This window comes from Moschus berezovskii, chromosome 14 (assembly GCF_049115385.1).
Source record: "Moschus berezovskii isolate FMDL1 chromosome 14, NW_MosBer_1.0, whole genome shotgun sequence".
Classification (NCBI taxonomy): Eukaryota; Metazoa; Chordata; class Mammalia; order Artiodactyla; family Moschidae; genus Moschus; species Moschus berezovskii.
The window spans coordinates 20,562,686-20,578,350 of NC_142473.1; the positions used below are offsets into that span (position 1 = coordinate 20,562,686).

The window sequence follows — 15,665 nt, forward strand, 5'->3', positions numbered from 1 at the left end:
CAGACACACACATTTAACCTGATTTGGCTTGTTTGCTTAGTGTGTTTTCTTTAATGTGACAGAAAAAGTCGTGAAAGGGAATGGAGGAATCCCTTAGGCAAGTTTATGACAACTTATTCTTTGCTTAAATGTATTTTTATGATATCTTTTATGAAAAGGAATAAAGAACAGAAAGTACATTTCAAATATCCAATCCAAAATATTCTGAGGTTTTAAAAGAAGTGGTTACATTTATTTTTTACTTCAATATTTATTAAGACACTATTACATGTAGGAGGTTTCTGGTAGGTGCTAGGGATATAACAGTAAGACATGGATCCTTGTTTTCTCAGAGCTTCAGTTCAGTTCAGTCACTCAGTCGTGTCCGACTCTTTGCGACCCCATGAATCACAGCATGCCAGGCCTCCCTGTCCATCAACAACTCCCGGAGTTCACTCAAACTCATGTCCATCGAGTCGGTGATGCCATCCAGCCATCTCATTCTCTGTTGTCCCCTTCTCCTCCTGTCCCCAATCCCTCTCAGCTTCAGAGTCTTTTCCAGTGAGTCAACTCTTCGCATGAGGTGGCCAAAGTATTGGAGTTTCAGCTTCAACATCAGTCCTTCCAATGAACACCCAGGACTGATCTCCTTTGGAATGGACTGGTTGGATCTCCTTGCAGTCCAAGGGACTCTCAAGAGTCTTCTCCAACACCACAGTTCAAAAGCATCAATTCTTCGGCGATCAGCTTTCTTCACGGTCCAACTCTCACATCCATACATGACCACGGGAAAAACCATAGCCTTGACTAGACCTTGGTTGGCAAAGTAGAGCTTAGCACTACACAAAGGACACAGATGGGGGAAAAAATTAAAATAAGGTATATTAACTGTTAGGAAACAGGAAATGCAGTGAATAAAGTTCATACCAGGGATACCTAACTTTCTAATGGGAGGCTTCCTGGAGGAAGTGGCTTCTAAACTTCAATTTGAAGTGTGGAAAGCCATCCAGATAGATTGATAATTGAGGAGAACACCTAGACTGTTGGTGGGAATGTAAATTTTTGTAGCCAGAGTGGCAAACAGAATGGAAATTTCTTTTAAAATTAAAGATAGAGCTATAATATAATCCAGTAACTCCTGTAACTACTCCTGTGCATATATCCAGAAAAGACAAAAGCTCTAATTCAAAAAGTCACAAATACTCCAATTTTCATAGCAGCACTATTTACAATAGCCAAGACATTGAAACAACCAAATTGCCAATCAACAGACAATTGACTTCAGAAGATGTGAGATATATATTCATATATATGTGAATATTACTTAGCCATAAAAAAGAATAAAATACTTCCATATGTAGCAACATGATGGGTCTAAAGAATATCATGCTTAGTTAAGTAAGTTAAACAAGATAAATATTACGTGATGTCACTTTTATGTGGAATCTGTAAAGTAATACAAATGAATCTGTGTACAAAACCAAACAGACTCAGGCATAGCAAACAACCCTATGGATACCAAAGGGGAAAAGAAAGTGGCAAGGTAAGTTAGGAGAATGGGATTTACAGATACAAAGTGCTATACATAAAATAGATAAACGTCAAGGATTTACTGTATGTCACGGGAACTATATCCAATATCCTGTAATAATGTAGAATAGAAAATAATCTGAAAAAAAGTGTGTGTAACTGAATCACTTTGCTGCACACCCAAAACTAACATGGTACTGTAAATCAACTATACTTCAGTTTTACTTTTTGGCCTTCTATTTGTTTTTTCAGCCAAGCTGCCAGTTTCAAATATAATCTGAAATATGTAATGTGTAAAAGATTCTTTGAAACTTTAAAGAAATAACAAGTTCTGATGGCAGTTGTTACCATCCTTGCCTCAATCACCATCTCATTGGCCCAGAGAAGAAACCAAAATATATGGCATTCAGGGCAATGTAAAATGGGCAGTGATATAATATACATCATGATCTTTGATGAGCTTCTTCAACATTTTAGACCCACAACTAAACTGTTCAGGGAAATGTCACATAAATTGACACCGAATTCTAAGTTAGAAATTACTACTCACCCAGATTATACCCTAGCAATGCCACAGGGTAGCTTTGGGATATTAGACAAATCACCCTATATTCTGGGTTATTCTTTATGCAACTAATATTCCTGGATTGTAAACAAATGTTGCACAATGGAAATTAGGAAAATTACTCAAATATTTTTTAGCATAATCTGGTATTTATAATCAATCTATCAAGATCTGAATATCCAAGTTTTAGAATATTAATGTCCTTTGTTGCTGCCGTTGTTTCTATTTCTTTTGTTATTGTATATTTTCCTGACACTAAGGGAAAAGAGGTTAAAATATGCAACATACCATTCCGATTTTTATAACAAATCCTAAAATATTTAGTAAGGGGGAACGTTGAAGCTAAACATCCTAAAGTGATGTTTGAGGATTCATTATTCTACTTATTTGTATTTTTACCTTGTACATCTGAGAATCTCAAAAAATTTTTTAATTAGTTGTTATTTATTTATTTATTTATTTTTGTAATTAGTTGTTATTTTTTAATTGAAGTACAGTTGATTTACAGTATTAGTTTCAGGTGTACAATATAGTGATTAAAAGGTTTTTTATAGATAACACTCCATTTAAATTTGTAAAATATTGACTATATTCCCTGTTCTGTACAATATATCCTTGCAGTTTTTTAAAAATTATACAGTATTATATTAGTGTCAGTGTACAGCAAAATGTACAGCAAAGTTAGAAAGCTATGCATTTTTTTTTTCAGATTCTTACCCCTTATAGGTTATTATAAAATATTGAGTATCTTTCCTTGTACTATACAGTAGGTCCTGGTTGGTTGTCTATTTTATATATGGTACTGTGTATAGGTTAATCTAAATCTCCTAAATTAGCCCTCTGCTCATTTTCTCCCTTTTGTTTGTTTTGTCTGTGAGTCTATTTCTGTATTTGTATGTAAGTTCACTTTTATCATTTTTTATATTTTATATATTTTTATATTCCACATATAAGCTATATCATATGATATTTGTATTCTATGGCTTATTTCACTTAGTATGATAGTCCATTTATGCTTCTGCAAATGGTACTATTTCATTATTTTTATGACTGAGTAAAATTTCATTGTATAACTATACCACATCTCTATCCATTCACCTTCAATGCACATTTAGGTTACTTCCATGTCTTGGCTACCGTAAATACTACTGCACTAAACACTGGGGTGTATGAAATTTTTCAAGTCATGATTTTCTCCGGATATATGCACAAGAGTTGCTGGGCCATATGGTAGCTCTATTTTTTAGTTTTTTAAAAAATGTCCATACTCTTCTCTGTAATGGTTTTATCAGTTTACATTATACCAACAGTGTACAAGTGTTCCCTTTTCTTCACATCTTCTCCAGAATTCATTGTTCATAGACTTTTTGAGGATAGCCATTCTGACAAGTGCAAGGTCGTATACCTCATTGTAGTTTTTATCTATATTTCTTTACCAGTTAGAAATGTTAAACATCTTTTCATGTGCCTTTTGGCATCTGTATGTCTTCTTTGGAGAAATGTCTCTTTAGAATTTTTGCCCATTTTTGAATTGGATTGTTTTAATAAATGAAGTATATAGTAAGAAAAAATAGAAAAGATAAATGAAACTAAAAGCTGGTTCTTTGAAAAGATAAAGCTGATGAACCTTTAGCCTCATCAAGAAAAACTAAGTGGAGACGACTGAAATCAATAAAATTAGAAATGAAAACATAGAAGTTACAACTGACACCAAAGAAACAAAGGGCCATAAGAGACTACTACAAGCAACTTTATGCCAATAAAATGGAAAACATAGAAGAAATATAAGAATTCTTAGAAAGGTACACTCTCCCAAGACTGAACCAGGAAGAAATAGGAACTATGAACAGACAAATTAGAAGTACTGAAATTGAATCTGTGATTTAAAAACTTCCAAAAAACTGAAGTCCAGAACTATATGCCAATATAATCGACAACTTGGAAGAAATGGACGAATTCTTAGAAAAGTATAACCTTCCAAAACTAAACCAGGAAGAAATAGAAAATCTTAACAGACCCAGCACAAGCACAGAAATAGAAACAGTAATCAAAAATCTTTCAACAAAATAAAGTCCAGGACCAGATGGCTTCACAGGTGAATTCTACCAAAAATTTAGAGAAGAGCTAACACCTATCCTACTCAAACTCTTCCAGAAAATTGCAGAGGAAGGTAAACTGCCAAACTCATTCTATGAGGCCAGCATCACCCTGATACCAAAACCAGATAAAGATACCACACAAAAATGAATACAAACCAATATCATTGGTGAACATAGATCAAACAATCCTTAACAAAATACTAGCCAACTAAAGCCAACAATACATTAAAAGGATCACACACCATGATCAAGTGAGATTTATCCCGGAGAAGCCAGGATTTTTCAAAATCTGCAAATCAATCATTGTGATATATTACATTAACAAGTTGAAGAATAAATACCATATGATCATCTCAATAGATGCAGAAAAAAGTTTTGACAAAATTCAGTACCCATTTATGATATAAAAAAAACAACTCTCCAGAAAGTGGGAATAGAAGGAACATGTGCATGTGTGCACTTCAGTCGTGTCCCACTCTTTGCAACCCAGTGGACTATAGCCTGCCAGGCTCCTCTGTCCATGGGATTCTCCAGACAAGAATACTAGAGTGGGTTGCCATGCCCTTCTCCAGGGGATCTTCCTGACCCAGGGATCGAACCCACATCTCTTAGGTCTACCTTCACTGGCAGGCAGATTCTTTACCACCAACACCATCTGGGAAGCCCTAGAAGGAAGTTACCTCAATATAATAAGGGCTTCCCAGGTGGTGCTGGTGGTAAAGAAGCTGCCTGCCAATGCAGGAGAAATAAGAGACACAAGTTTGATCCCTGGGTCAGGAAGATCCTCTGGGGGAGGGTATGGCAACCCACTCCAGTATTCCTGCCTGGAGAATCCCAAGGACAGAGGATCCTGGCAGGCTACAGTCCATAGGGTCACACAGAGTTGGACACCACTAAAGCGACTTAGCACGTATGCACAGCACCACCTGGGAAGCCCTACAGGGAACATACCTCAATATAACAAAGGTCTTACATGAAAAATCCACAACCAAGCTTTTGATCAATGATGAAAAGCTGAAAGCATTTCCTCTAAGTTCAGGACCAAGAGAAAGATGTTCACTCTCATCCCTTTTCCTCAACATAGTTTTGAATGTCCTAACCACACTACCCAAAGAAGAAAAAGAAATAAAAGGAATTCAAGTTGGAAAGGGAGAAAGAAAACTGTCACTGTTTGCAGATAACATGATAATATACATAGGAAATCCTAAACATGCTGTCAAAAACTATTAGAGCTCATCAATGAATTTTGTAAAGTCATAGGATAAAAAAATGTATACCCAGAAACCTGTTGCATTTTTCTACACAAACAACAAAAAATTATAAAGAGAAATTAAGAAAACAATCTTATTTACCATCTCATCAAAAAGAATAAAACTCCTAGGGAAAAACCTAAGGGGGCAAAAGACCTGTGCCCTGAAAACTGTAAGATGCTGACACAAACATATGGAAATATATATACCATGTTCTTGGATTGGTAGAATCAGTATTGTCAACATGACCATGCTACACAAGGAAATCTACAAGATTCTGTGCAAGTCCTATCAAATTATCAATGGCATTTTTCACAGAACTAAAACAAAGAAAAGCAAATTTTAATTTGTATAGAAACACAGAAATTCATGAATAGCCAAAGCAATCTTGAGAAAGAAAAGCAGAACAGGAGAAATCAGGCTTCTTGACTACAGACTATACTATAAAGCTACAATAATCAAGGAAGTACAGTACTGCACAAAAACAGAAATATTGATCAATGGATGAGGACAGAAAGCCCAGAGGGAAACCCACACACTTATGAAAAAGAAAGCAAGAATATACAGTGGCAAAAACACAATGTCTTCAATAAATGGTGCTGGGAAAACTGGACAGCTAAACATAAAAGTATAAAATTAGAACATTCTCTAACACCATACAGAAAAATAAGCTCAAAATACATTATTAAATGTAAGGTCAGATACTATAAAACTTCTAGTGGAAAATGTGGCACAATTTGACATAAATCACAATAATATCATTTTGGATCCTTTTAGAGTAATGGAAAGAAAAATAAATGAATGGGGTTTTTGCCCCATTGAAAAGCTTTTGCACACAAAGGAAATCATAATCAAAATACAAATACAGTTTAGAGAATGGGAGAAAATATTTGCAGGTGATGCAACCAAAACATGCAAAAATCTCATAAATCTCAATATAAAAAAAAAGGCAACCCAGTTGAACAATGAGCAGAAAATATATTTGAATTTTTTTAAGAGGAGAATTAAAGAAAGCAGAGGGAAGACTTTGTACATAGGCATGGACCAGAAGTGATGGCTATGCTATGAAGAAAATGAAAATAAGTCCTATGGAAATAAAAAAAAATCAAAAATATTTCTATTGAGAAAATGGAAATTACCCCCAGAGCAATGGTAGAAGGCAGTCTAAGCAGGTAAGCAACAACAGTAAAAGCCCAGGGGAGCAAAGTAGCTTGATATGTTTCAGTTCAGTTCAGTCGCTCAGTCGTGTCCTACTCTCCGCGACCCCATGAATCACAGCACGCCAGGCCTCCCCTGTCCGTCACCAACTCCCGGAGTTCACTCAAACTCATGTCCACAGAGTCGGTGACGCCATCCAGCCATCTCATTCTTTGTCGTCCCCTTCTCCTCCCACCCCCTACCTTTCCCAGCATCTGAGTCTTTTCCAGTGAGTCAACTCGTCGCATGAGGTGGCCAAAGTATTGGAGTTTCAGTTTTAGCGTCAGTCCTTCCAATGAACACCCCGGATTGATATGTTTAGGAATCTGCAAATGACTTGATACCATAATAAAATATATCAGAATGACTGTGTATCTTGTAAAGTCTTATGTTATTAAACACAAAATAATAGTCGGAAATTCATCTTTCATTAAAGAGGTTTGTTTGCTTAAACTAAAGATTTCTTGTTCTGAATTTCATGTGTCAGAGGGAATGTAGTCAAATAGTACACACTTGGCTATTCTAGTTCATGTGTGAAGAGATTCCTTAAAATTGACCATGTGTGCACAGGCAACATATACAGAATTAGTCTTTGATGCCTACTTCGTGTAGGTTCTTCATTTACCAAGTTCACTTTTTGAAGGGGAAAATTTTCTAATCTCTCTTTTTTGTTTCCTTGGATGAGATCAATGGTATACTAATTACAAATAAATAATACAAAACTTTTCATTTCAAACTTCAGAACTTTTTTCTCAAAGTCCAGGTTAAAAGTAGAGCTAATTCAGATGACTTAGTCTATTCCATGGATTCACTGATTAGTGAGAATCTACTGATTTTTTATTTTGTACTAAAATGCAGCATCAAAACAAAAAGTGGAGAGCTGGACTAAAGCAGCACTAAAAAAAAGTCTTGAGTTTTGAGTGATTTTAGCATCAGTTGCTAAACTTTTTATTTTCTTCTCGCAGCATGTGAGACAATATGAAATGATATAGATGAGACTGGGTTTCTGCTCATCCAAAAAAAGATGTGCTGAAGTTTCAAGGAGGAGTATTCACAATTCTATCATATTTTCTAATATTTAAGTTATACATATCGTTTTTAAAATTTCTTTAAGAGGTATCTAGGAATACTGTGTTTTCTGGGAACAGGGTGGAATATTGTGTTTCATTTCCCAAATTGAAAAGCATTATATATCTGTGTATACATTGTGGAGGAATTTACACAGTGTTGGCTAAAACTATTTGCTAGGAAAGGGTTCAGTTCAGTTCAGTCGCTCAGTCGTGTCCGACTCTTTGCGACCCCATGAATCACAGCACACCAGGCCTCCCTGTCCATCACCAACTCCCAGAGTTCACTCAAACTCATGTCCATCGAGTCAGTGATGCCATCCAGCCATCTCATTCTCTGTCGTCCCCCTCTCCTTCCGCCCCCAATCCCTCACAACATCAGAGACTTTTCCAGTGAGTCAACTCTTCACATGAGGTGGCAAAAGTATTGAAGTTTCAGCTTTAGCATCAATCCTTCAGGATTGATCTCCTTTAGAATGGACTGGTTGGATCTCCTTGCAGTCCAAGGCACTCTCAAGAGTCTTCTCCAACACCACAGTTCAAAAGCATCAATTCTTCGGCGATCAGCTTTCTTCACAGTCCAACTCTCACATCCATACATGACCACGGGAAAAACCATAGCCTTGACTAGACGGACCTTGGTTGGCCAAAGTAATGTCTCTGCTTTTTAATATACTATCTAGGTTGGTCATAACTTTCCTTCAAAGGAGTAAGCGTCTTTAAATTTCATGGCTGCAATCAGCATCTGCAGTGATTTTGGAGCCCAAAAAAAATGAAGTCTGATACTGTTTCCACTGTTTTTCCATTTCCCATGAAGTGATGGGACCAGATGCCATGATCTTTGTGGAAAGGGTAGAGCTATGTGTGGTTCTGTCTGAGAAGACTCTTGAGAGTCCCTTGGACTTCAAGGAGATCCAACCAGTCCATTCTAAAGGAGATCAATCCTGGGTGTTCTTTGGAAGGACTGATGCTAAAGCTGAAACTCCAATACTTTGGCCACCTCATGCAACGAGTTGACTCACTGGAAAAGAGTCTGATGCTAGGAGGGATTGGGGGTGGGAGGAGACGGGGATGACAGAGAATGAGATGGCTGGATGGCATCACTGACTCGATGGACATGAGTTCGAGTGAACTCCAGGAGTTGGTGATGGACAGGGAGGCCTGGCGTGCTGTGATTCATGGGGTCGCAAAGAGTTGGACACAACTGAGCGACTGAACTGAATTGAATGTAAACTACTTCACTCCTGCAGTTGTGATAGTTTGTAAAAATATATGTGAAACTTACAAAAATGTTTCTATGCTTGTGGTTCTCAACTTTGGATGCACATTAGAAACCCTGAAAGTGAAAGTGAAGGCACTCAGTCGTGTCTGACTCTTCGCGACCCCATGGACTGCAGCCTACCAGGCTCCTCCATCCATGGGATTTTCCAGGCAAGAAAGAGTACTAGAGTGGGGTGCCATTGCCTTCTCCGTTAGAAACCCTAGAGAGGGTTAAAAATCCAAATGTCCAAGCCTTATTCCAGACTTGTTAAATCAAAATCTCTTGAAAGGAGAGCCAAAAAGCAATTTTATAGTTCCCCAGTTCATTAAAATAGGTAGCTAAGAGTTCTACATTGTAACCCAAAAGTAATGTGTCTATGCTATTGTCTTATAATATCAGCCAAAAAAAGGTATGGCTTACAAAAGATGATAACAATTTTTGATATTTAAAATCAAACTCAATTTTTTAAAATCTTGTTTTATACTTCTATCAAATGCATTGCTTTCTGTCTGAGATACACAACTTTTGAGACCTCAAATGAACTAAATTTTCCTTGAAGAAATTCAGTTATCAACAGTAAGCATGAACATCGTTATAATATATGCCACTTTCTCATACAGGTATAGTATTTTTATTAAGTAGAAAATCATATATTTTTAATTTTTATAAAATTGTAAAATAGAAATTTTAATATCTGAAATTTTGGATATTTGTTGAACACATATACCTTTTTTCTTAAGGAATAATATTTTCATCTTATCTTTTTAAGATTTCAAATTCTTTGAAGGAAGAGAATAGTCTTTTTTTCTTTTTATCATTCACAGTGCCTAGCAAGTGTCTGAGATTGTGTTGTCCTGTAACAATCTTTGGAAGAGAGATGGGGATATGAAAGGGAAGGGAGCAAATGAAAAGTGTGGGTGAAAGGTGAACAAGGCCCCACATTTTATAGTTCACATTTGCTTCATGGGATGACAGAGCAAAGATTATTTTATGTTCTTTAAATTTGTGCATCTCTCAGGTTACTATTATCGGAGAAGGCAATGGCAACCCACTCCAGTGTTCTTGCCTGGAGAATCCCAGGGACGGTGGAGCCTGGTGGGCTGCCGTCTATGGGATCGTACAGAGTCGGACATGACTGAAGCGACTTAGCAGCAGCAGCAGCAGCAGCAGGTTACTATTCAGAGAAGGCAATGGCAACCCACTCCGGTACTCTTGCCTGGAAAATCCCATGAACAGAGGAGCCTGGTAGGCTGCAGTCCATGGGGTCGCGAAGAGTTGGACACGACTGAGCGATTTCACTTTCACTTTTCACTTTCATGCATTGGAGAAGGAAATTGCAACCCACTCCAGTGTTCTTGCCTGGAGAATCCCAGGGACGGGGGAGCCTGGTGGGCTGCCGTCTATGGGGTCGCACAGAGCTGGACATGACTCAAGTGACTTAGCAGCAGCAGCAGCGGGTTACTATTAAAAAAGACTCAAATTAGGGTTTTGTTTTTTTTTTTTTAAGGAAAGTTATTCAGTTGGTTGAATTTAGTCCTTGATCTTGAGAATAAAATTCAAATAAATGAATGCATACATGCATAATACATACATACATACATACATAATGTGTATGTTTGATAGTTTAGATGGATTAGCTCATAATTGATAAATTCACACTTCATAATAATGGAATTCTTTCTAAATCCCTTTATTCATTTCAAAGGATTATATTTCTACCTACTTGAACTTTTTAAATCATTTTTCTGAATCCACAATATTGTACAATTACTTTTGTACTGGAAATTTGTTCTAGATTGCCTGTTACTAAAGTCTTCATTTTGACAGAAAAGAATTTCTGTCAATTAAAAGAGAAAATTAGGAAGTCAGTGGCAATATTTTCTAGCAGTTTCAAAATAGAAACTTCTAAGAGCTTTGAAGTTTTATCACCTAACAGACTTTGTTAAAAATGACAAAGGGATGCCTTTGTGGTATTAGTAAGAAGTATATTTCAATTTGTACAATTGAACAATGATGTGTTTAATAGACTAAAATATCATAGAATATTTTGATTAATATTTTAGATAAGATTAATAGAATAAATATTTCCTTAGCATCACTGGTTATAGATAACTAAAGACTGGTTGTCAGAAAAGAGTTTTTATTTCCTTTCTACATATCAGAATAAAAGTCAAATGCTGATAGAAAATAGTGTCAGTGACTTTCTTAAATTTCTTTAATATCTTTATCATCTTTTAATTTTGCTGGTAGTCTTTATTATAAAAAAAGCATTTCCATATGTGTTTAAAGTATGACATTATGCTGTTAAATGATCTATCAATAGTTGATATTTCTATTACAAAATAGTATGTTCTGTGAAATGATATGCTAGTAATTTCTAAATACTTGCCTAATTAAATATCTCAATTAGTTTGTCAATTTCATACTTTGAAAAATATTTCCTTAAGCATTTTTTATACACGAAATAAATTTCAGATTTAGCTTATAGACCTTAATAAAAATACTCTTAAAAGTTGGGGCAGGTTTAAATCTTTTATCAGGTATCACATGTACTTAAATAATAACATATGCATTACTTAGTGTCTTGTAAGAAGGCAGTAGTGAATTTGAGCCATATTGCTATATTCCCCAGCAGTCTCTCATATTGTTTTCAGTGCCATTCACTATAAATTCTAGGCATACCCTCTTAATCATCTTTCATAGAGTAATATCCTCCCTATTAAAAATATAGAAATTGTATGTTACCATACCAGTGATAAGAATCACTTTTTGGTCAAATACTTCCTATAAAGTGAAATTTATCTGTGATTGGCACCTCTGTAATAATCAAAATGAACCCAGTAAAACATTTTTCCCTAAGTGCTCTTTGTTGATACCACTAGACTAGAGACTGAGGCCACTGGCAAAAGAAAAAAATGTCACAAGAGAATATTTCCCCATTTTTTTGCACATCAGAGAAACAAGAGGAAATTGTAAAAGCTACATAGATTATGTGAGTTGATAGTGTTGTTCCTAAGAATTCTGAGCTTTTAAATTAGAACTTAAAACATTGATTGTTTCTTGTCAGAAATATACTGTTATAACTAACAGAATAAGATAAAACTATGTAAAAGGAAGTTTTATTAATCTGATTTTATGGGTGAAAGGAGAATTTTATGATAAAACTTTATAATAAATAAATGTTAACCAATTCTGTTATAAGGATGAGATACTTGTTTTCCTCAATCTTGCCTAAGAATGTGAATAATCATTTTAATCTCCTTACTACTGTAACAATTAAAAACTTTTCAATAGCTTGAAATCTTTTTTCCCAGTTTATTTATGTATTATTGACATATAGCACTGATAAGTTTAGAGGATACAGCATAAGTCAAATCATTATGCTGTTATGATTTAGTGAACATGTACATTTAGTGAACATCTCATATATATATAAATATAAATTTTTAAAACAGAGGAAAAAATCCTTGTGATGGGAACACTTAGAATTTAGACTGTTAACAACTTTTGTAACATAGAGCAATAGTAGCAATATTGATCATATATTGATCATGCTGTACATTACACCTCTAGTACTTATTTGTCTTACAACTAGATGTTTGTACTTTTTGGTTCTCTTCAACCAGTTCTCACTACTCCAATTCCTGCCACTGGTAACTACAAAAAATGATCTGCGTCTGAGGGGTTTTTTTGGGTTTTGTTTTTTAACTATAATTGACCTTCAACATTATGCAAATTCCTGTCACACAGCACAGTAATTTTGGCTGTAATTTGGCTTTGGTGTTTCCACAAATGTCATTGGTGTTTTGATAAGAATTGCATTGATCTGTATTATCCGATTGCCTTGGATAATATGATCATTTTGACAATACTCAGTCCTCCAATCCATGAATATGGTATATCTTTCCATCTGTCTGTGTCTTCCTCAGTTTCTTTCATCAATGTCTCATAGTTTCTGAGTACTTGGTTAGGTTTGTTCCTAGATATTTAATTCTTGACAGGGAATCCTGGAGTGCTGCAGTCCATGGGTTTGCAAAGAGTCGGACACGACTGAGTGCCTGAACTGAATTGAACTGAATGCAATTATATATAGGATTGTTTTCTTAATTTCACTGATACTGTGATTTAGAACATAGAAATGCAACAGGTTTTCATATATTAATTTTATCTTCTGTTACTTTTCTGAATTCATTGATGAGTGCTATATAGGTTTTGGTGGCACATTTAGAATTTTCTAACTAGAATATCATATCATCTGCAAACAATAATAGTTTCACATCTTCCTTTCCAATTTGGAATCCTTTTATTTCTTTATCTTACTGATTGTTATGGCTAGAACCTCTAATAGTATGTTGAATAAAAGTGGCAAGAATAGGCATCCTTGTCTTGTTCCTAATCTTAGAGGCAATACTTTCATCTTTTCACTGTTGAGTATAATGTTGGCTATGGGTTTGTCATGTGTGTGTGCTCAGTCACTTCAGCAGTGTCTGACTCTTTGTGACCCTGTGAATTGAAGCCTGCCAGGCTCTGTCCATCAGGTTCTCCAGGCAAGAATACTGGAGTGGGTTGCCATACCCTCTTCCAGGGGATCTTCCCGACCCAGGGATCAAACCTGTGTCTTTTACATCCTGCATTGGCAGGTGGGTTCATTACCACTAGTACCACCTGGGAAGCCCATGGGTTTGTCATATATGATCTTTATTATGTTGAGGTATAGTCCCTCAATAACCACTCTGTTGAAAATTTTTATCATCATAAATGAATGTTGAATTATGTCAAAAAAAATTTCTGCGGCTACTGATATGATTATATGATTTTAGTCTTCAGTTTGTTAATATGGTATATCATATTGATTGATTTGCAGATATTGAGCCATCCATGCATCCCTGGGATAAATCCCACTTGATTTTGGTGTGTCATCTTCTTGAATTCTGTATGCTAATATTTTGTTGATTTTTAAAAATTTTTGTAACTATGATCATCAGTGATATTGGTCAGTAATTCCTTTTTTTATAAGGTAGATCGCTTATATAGCTTCTCTTAGTTCTGAGACTTTATCTTGTGCCTCTGTTTGGATCATAATCCTCTGCTGTCTCATTTTGCCTAATTTGTTGTTTTTATTTCTGTGTATTAATATTGAGTAGGTTGATAACATTTTCCCATCTTGGGGAAGTGGCCTTGGTAGGAAACTTTCTATGTGTCTTAGCAGTGCACTCCCCTCTGGTCACCAGATCTCTATGCTCTATGGGTGCCCACTTTGTGGGCTATGTAAATTCTTTTCTTGTGACTGGCTGACTACTGACTACTGGCCTTGTTCTGGTCAGTTGCTGGGCTCTGCTTTTGCAGTGCTACCAGACCATGGCAGACAGAGTAAGGTGTCACAAGGTGACCAGTGACAGTATCCTGGGGAGGCCTCAGGGTTAGTTCTGGCCTACTGGAGGTAGAGCTTGTTTCCAAGATTGGTGGTTATGGAATTGGAAGTGCCAGATCTCATGTCAGCCTGGTGTTGGGCAGAGCCAATTCCTCACACAGCTGGCTGCAGCACAGGTGTCCCAAAGCTGGTGTAAGTCTGCTAATGGGTAGGACTGGATCCTAGGGATTGTGGGGCCCAAGGTTATCCCAGAGCTAGTTTTCTCCTGCTGGTGGATGAGACTGGGGCCCAAGGGGTCCTTGAGTTGATTCAGCCTGCTAGTGGATCGGCTTGGTCCTGACACAGCAAGTTGTGTGATTGTGGTAGTCCTGATGCTGGTGTCTGTCCACTGGTGGGCAGAGGTATGGCTTGGTCCCAGGAGAATTTTGAGGCTGGTGTTAGCCCACCAGTGGGAAAACCTTGATCTAAGAGTCTCTAGTTGCAGGATCCTGGTGGTCTTGAAATAGTTGTCTGCCAGCTGGTGGCAGGACTGGATCCCACAGTGGGTGGGAGTTCAGGGGGTCTAAAGGCAGTGCCCTGCTGTGCCTCTGTCCCTGGCCAGCTAGCTGCTTGTCCTGTGGTATCCTAGTCTTAGTGCAGACATGCTAGTGGGCAGAGCTAGGTTCTAATGCTAAGAAACTAGAGGGAGGGTCCCAAAATTGTGCTTGCTGGCACCATCATTTTTCTCTTAGAAAGAATCCCTCCAAATTGCTGCCACTGTGTTTGTTTATGTCCCTAAGGTGAGACCCAGTTGCCTCGTGCCTCTCTCCATAATCAGTAGGTGAATCTGAATCAGGCTTTTTTCAAATTTCTGATCCTGTTCTGGGTTCCAGAGTGTGTGAGATTTTGTGTGTGCCCTTTAAGAGTAGCATTTACATTTTCCATAGCCCTCTGACTTGCAAAAGTAAGCCCTTTCGACCTTTGAAGCCCCGTATTCTGGTGGCTTGTCATCCTGGTGTAAGACCCCCAGACTGGGGAGCCTGGAGTAAGGCTCACACTTCTCACTCTTTTGGGAGAACCTCTGCCATGTAACAACCCTCTCATCTGTGGGTTGCCCACTCGGGGTATTGATCTTGATTATTCTGTTTGTCTGATCTTCCTACCTGTCTTACTGTGGTTCCTTCTTGATACTTTCGTTGTACATGATCTTTTCCATTAATGGTCTTTCTTATCAATGGATAAGTTGCTCTATAATTCTGGTGTGCCCATGAGAAAATGTGACCTCAGAGTCTTCCTACCCCATCATCTTAAAGAAAGAAAGAAAAGAAAGTGAAGTCGCTTAGTTGTGTCCGACTCTTTGTGACCCC

The 15,665-nt window shown here is 36.9% G+C and overlaps 1 protein-coding gene across 2 annotated transcripts in view; it reads left to right on the forward strand.

The window, feature by feature from the left end:
• GUCY1A2 (guanylate cyclase 1 soluble subunit alpha 2) overlaps positions 1-15,665 on the forward strand; it is a 444,325-nt gene that overhangs the window by 363,806 nt on the left and 64,854 nt on the right. The window contains exon 9 of one of the 2 annotated variants that reach the window (XM_088843443.1): positions 8,319-8,328. The exons of the other annotated variant lie outside the window; for it this stretch is intronic. Coding sequence (XP_088699569.1) covers positions 8,319-8,328 — 10 coding nt within the window. The remainder of the gene's footprint in view (positions 1-8,318; positions 8,329-15,665) is intronic. 2 annotated transcript variants of the gene reach the window in all.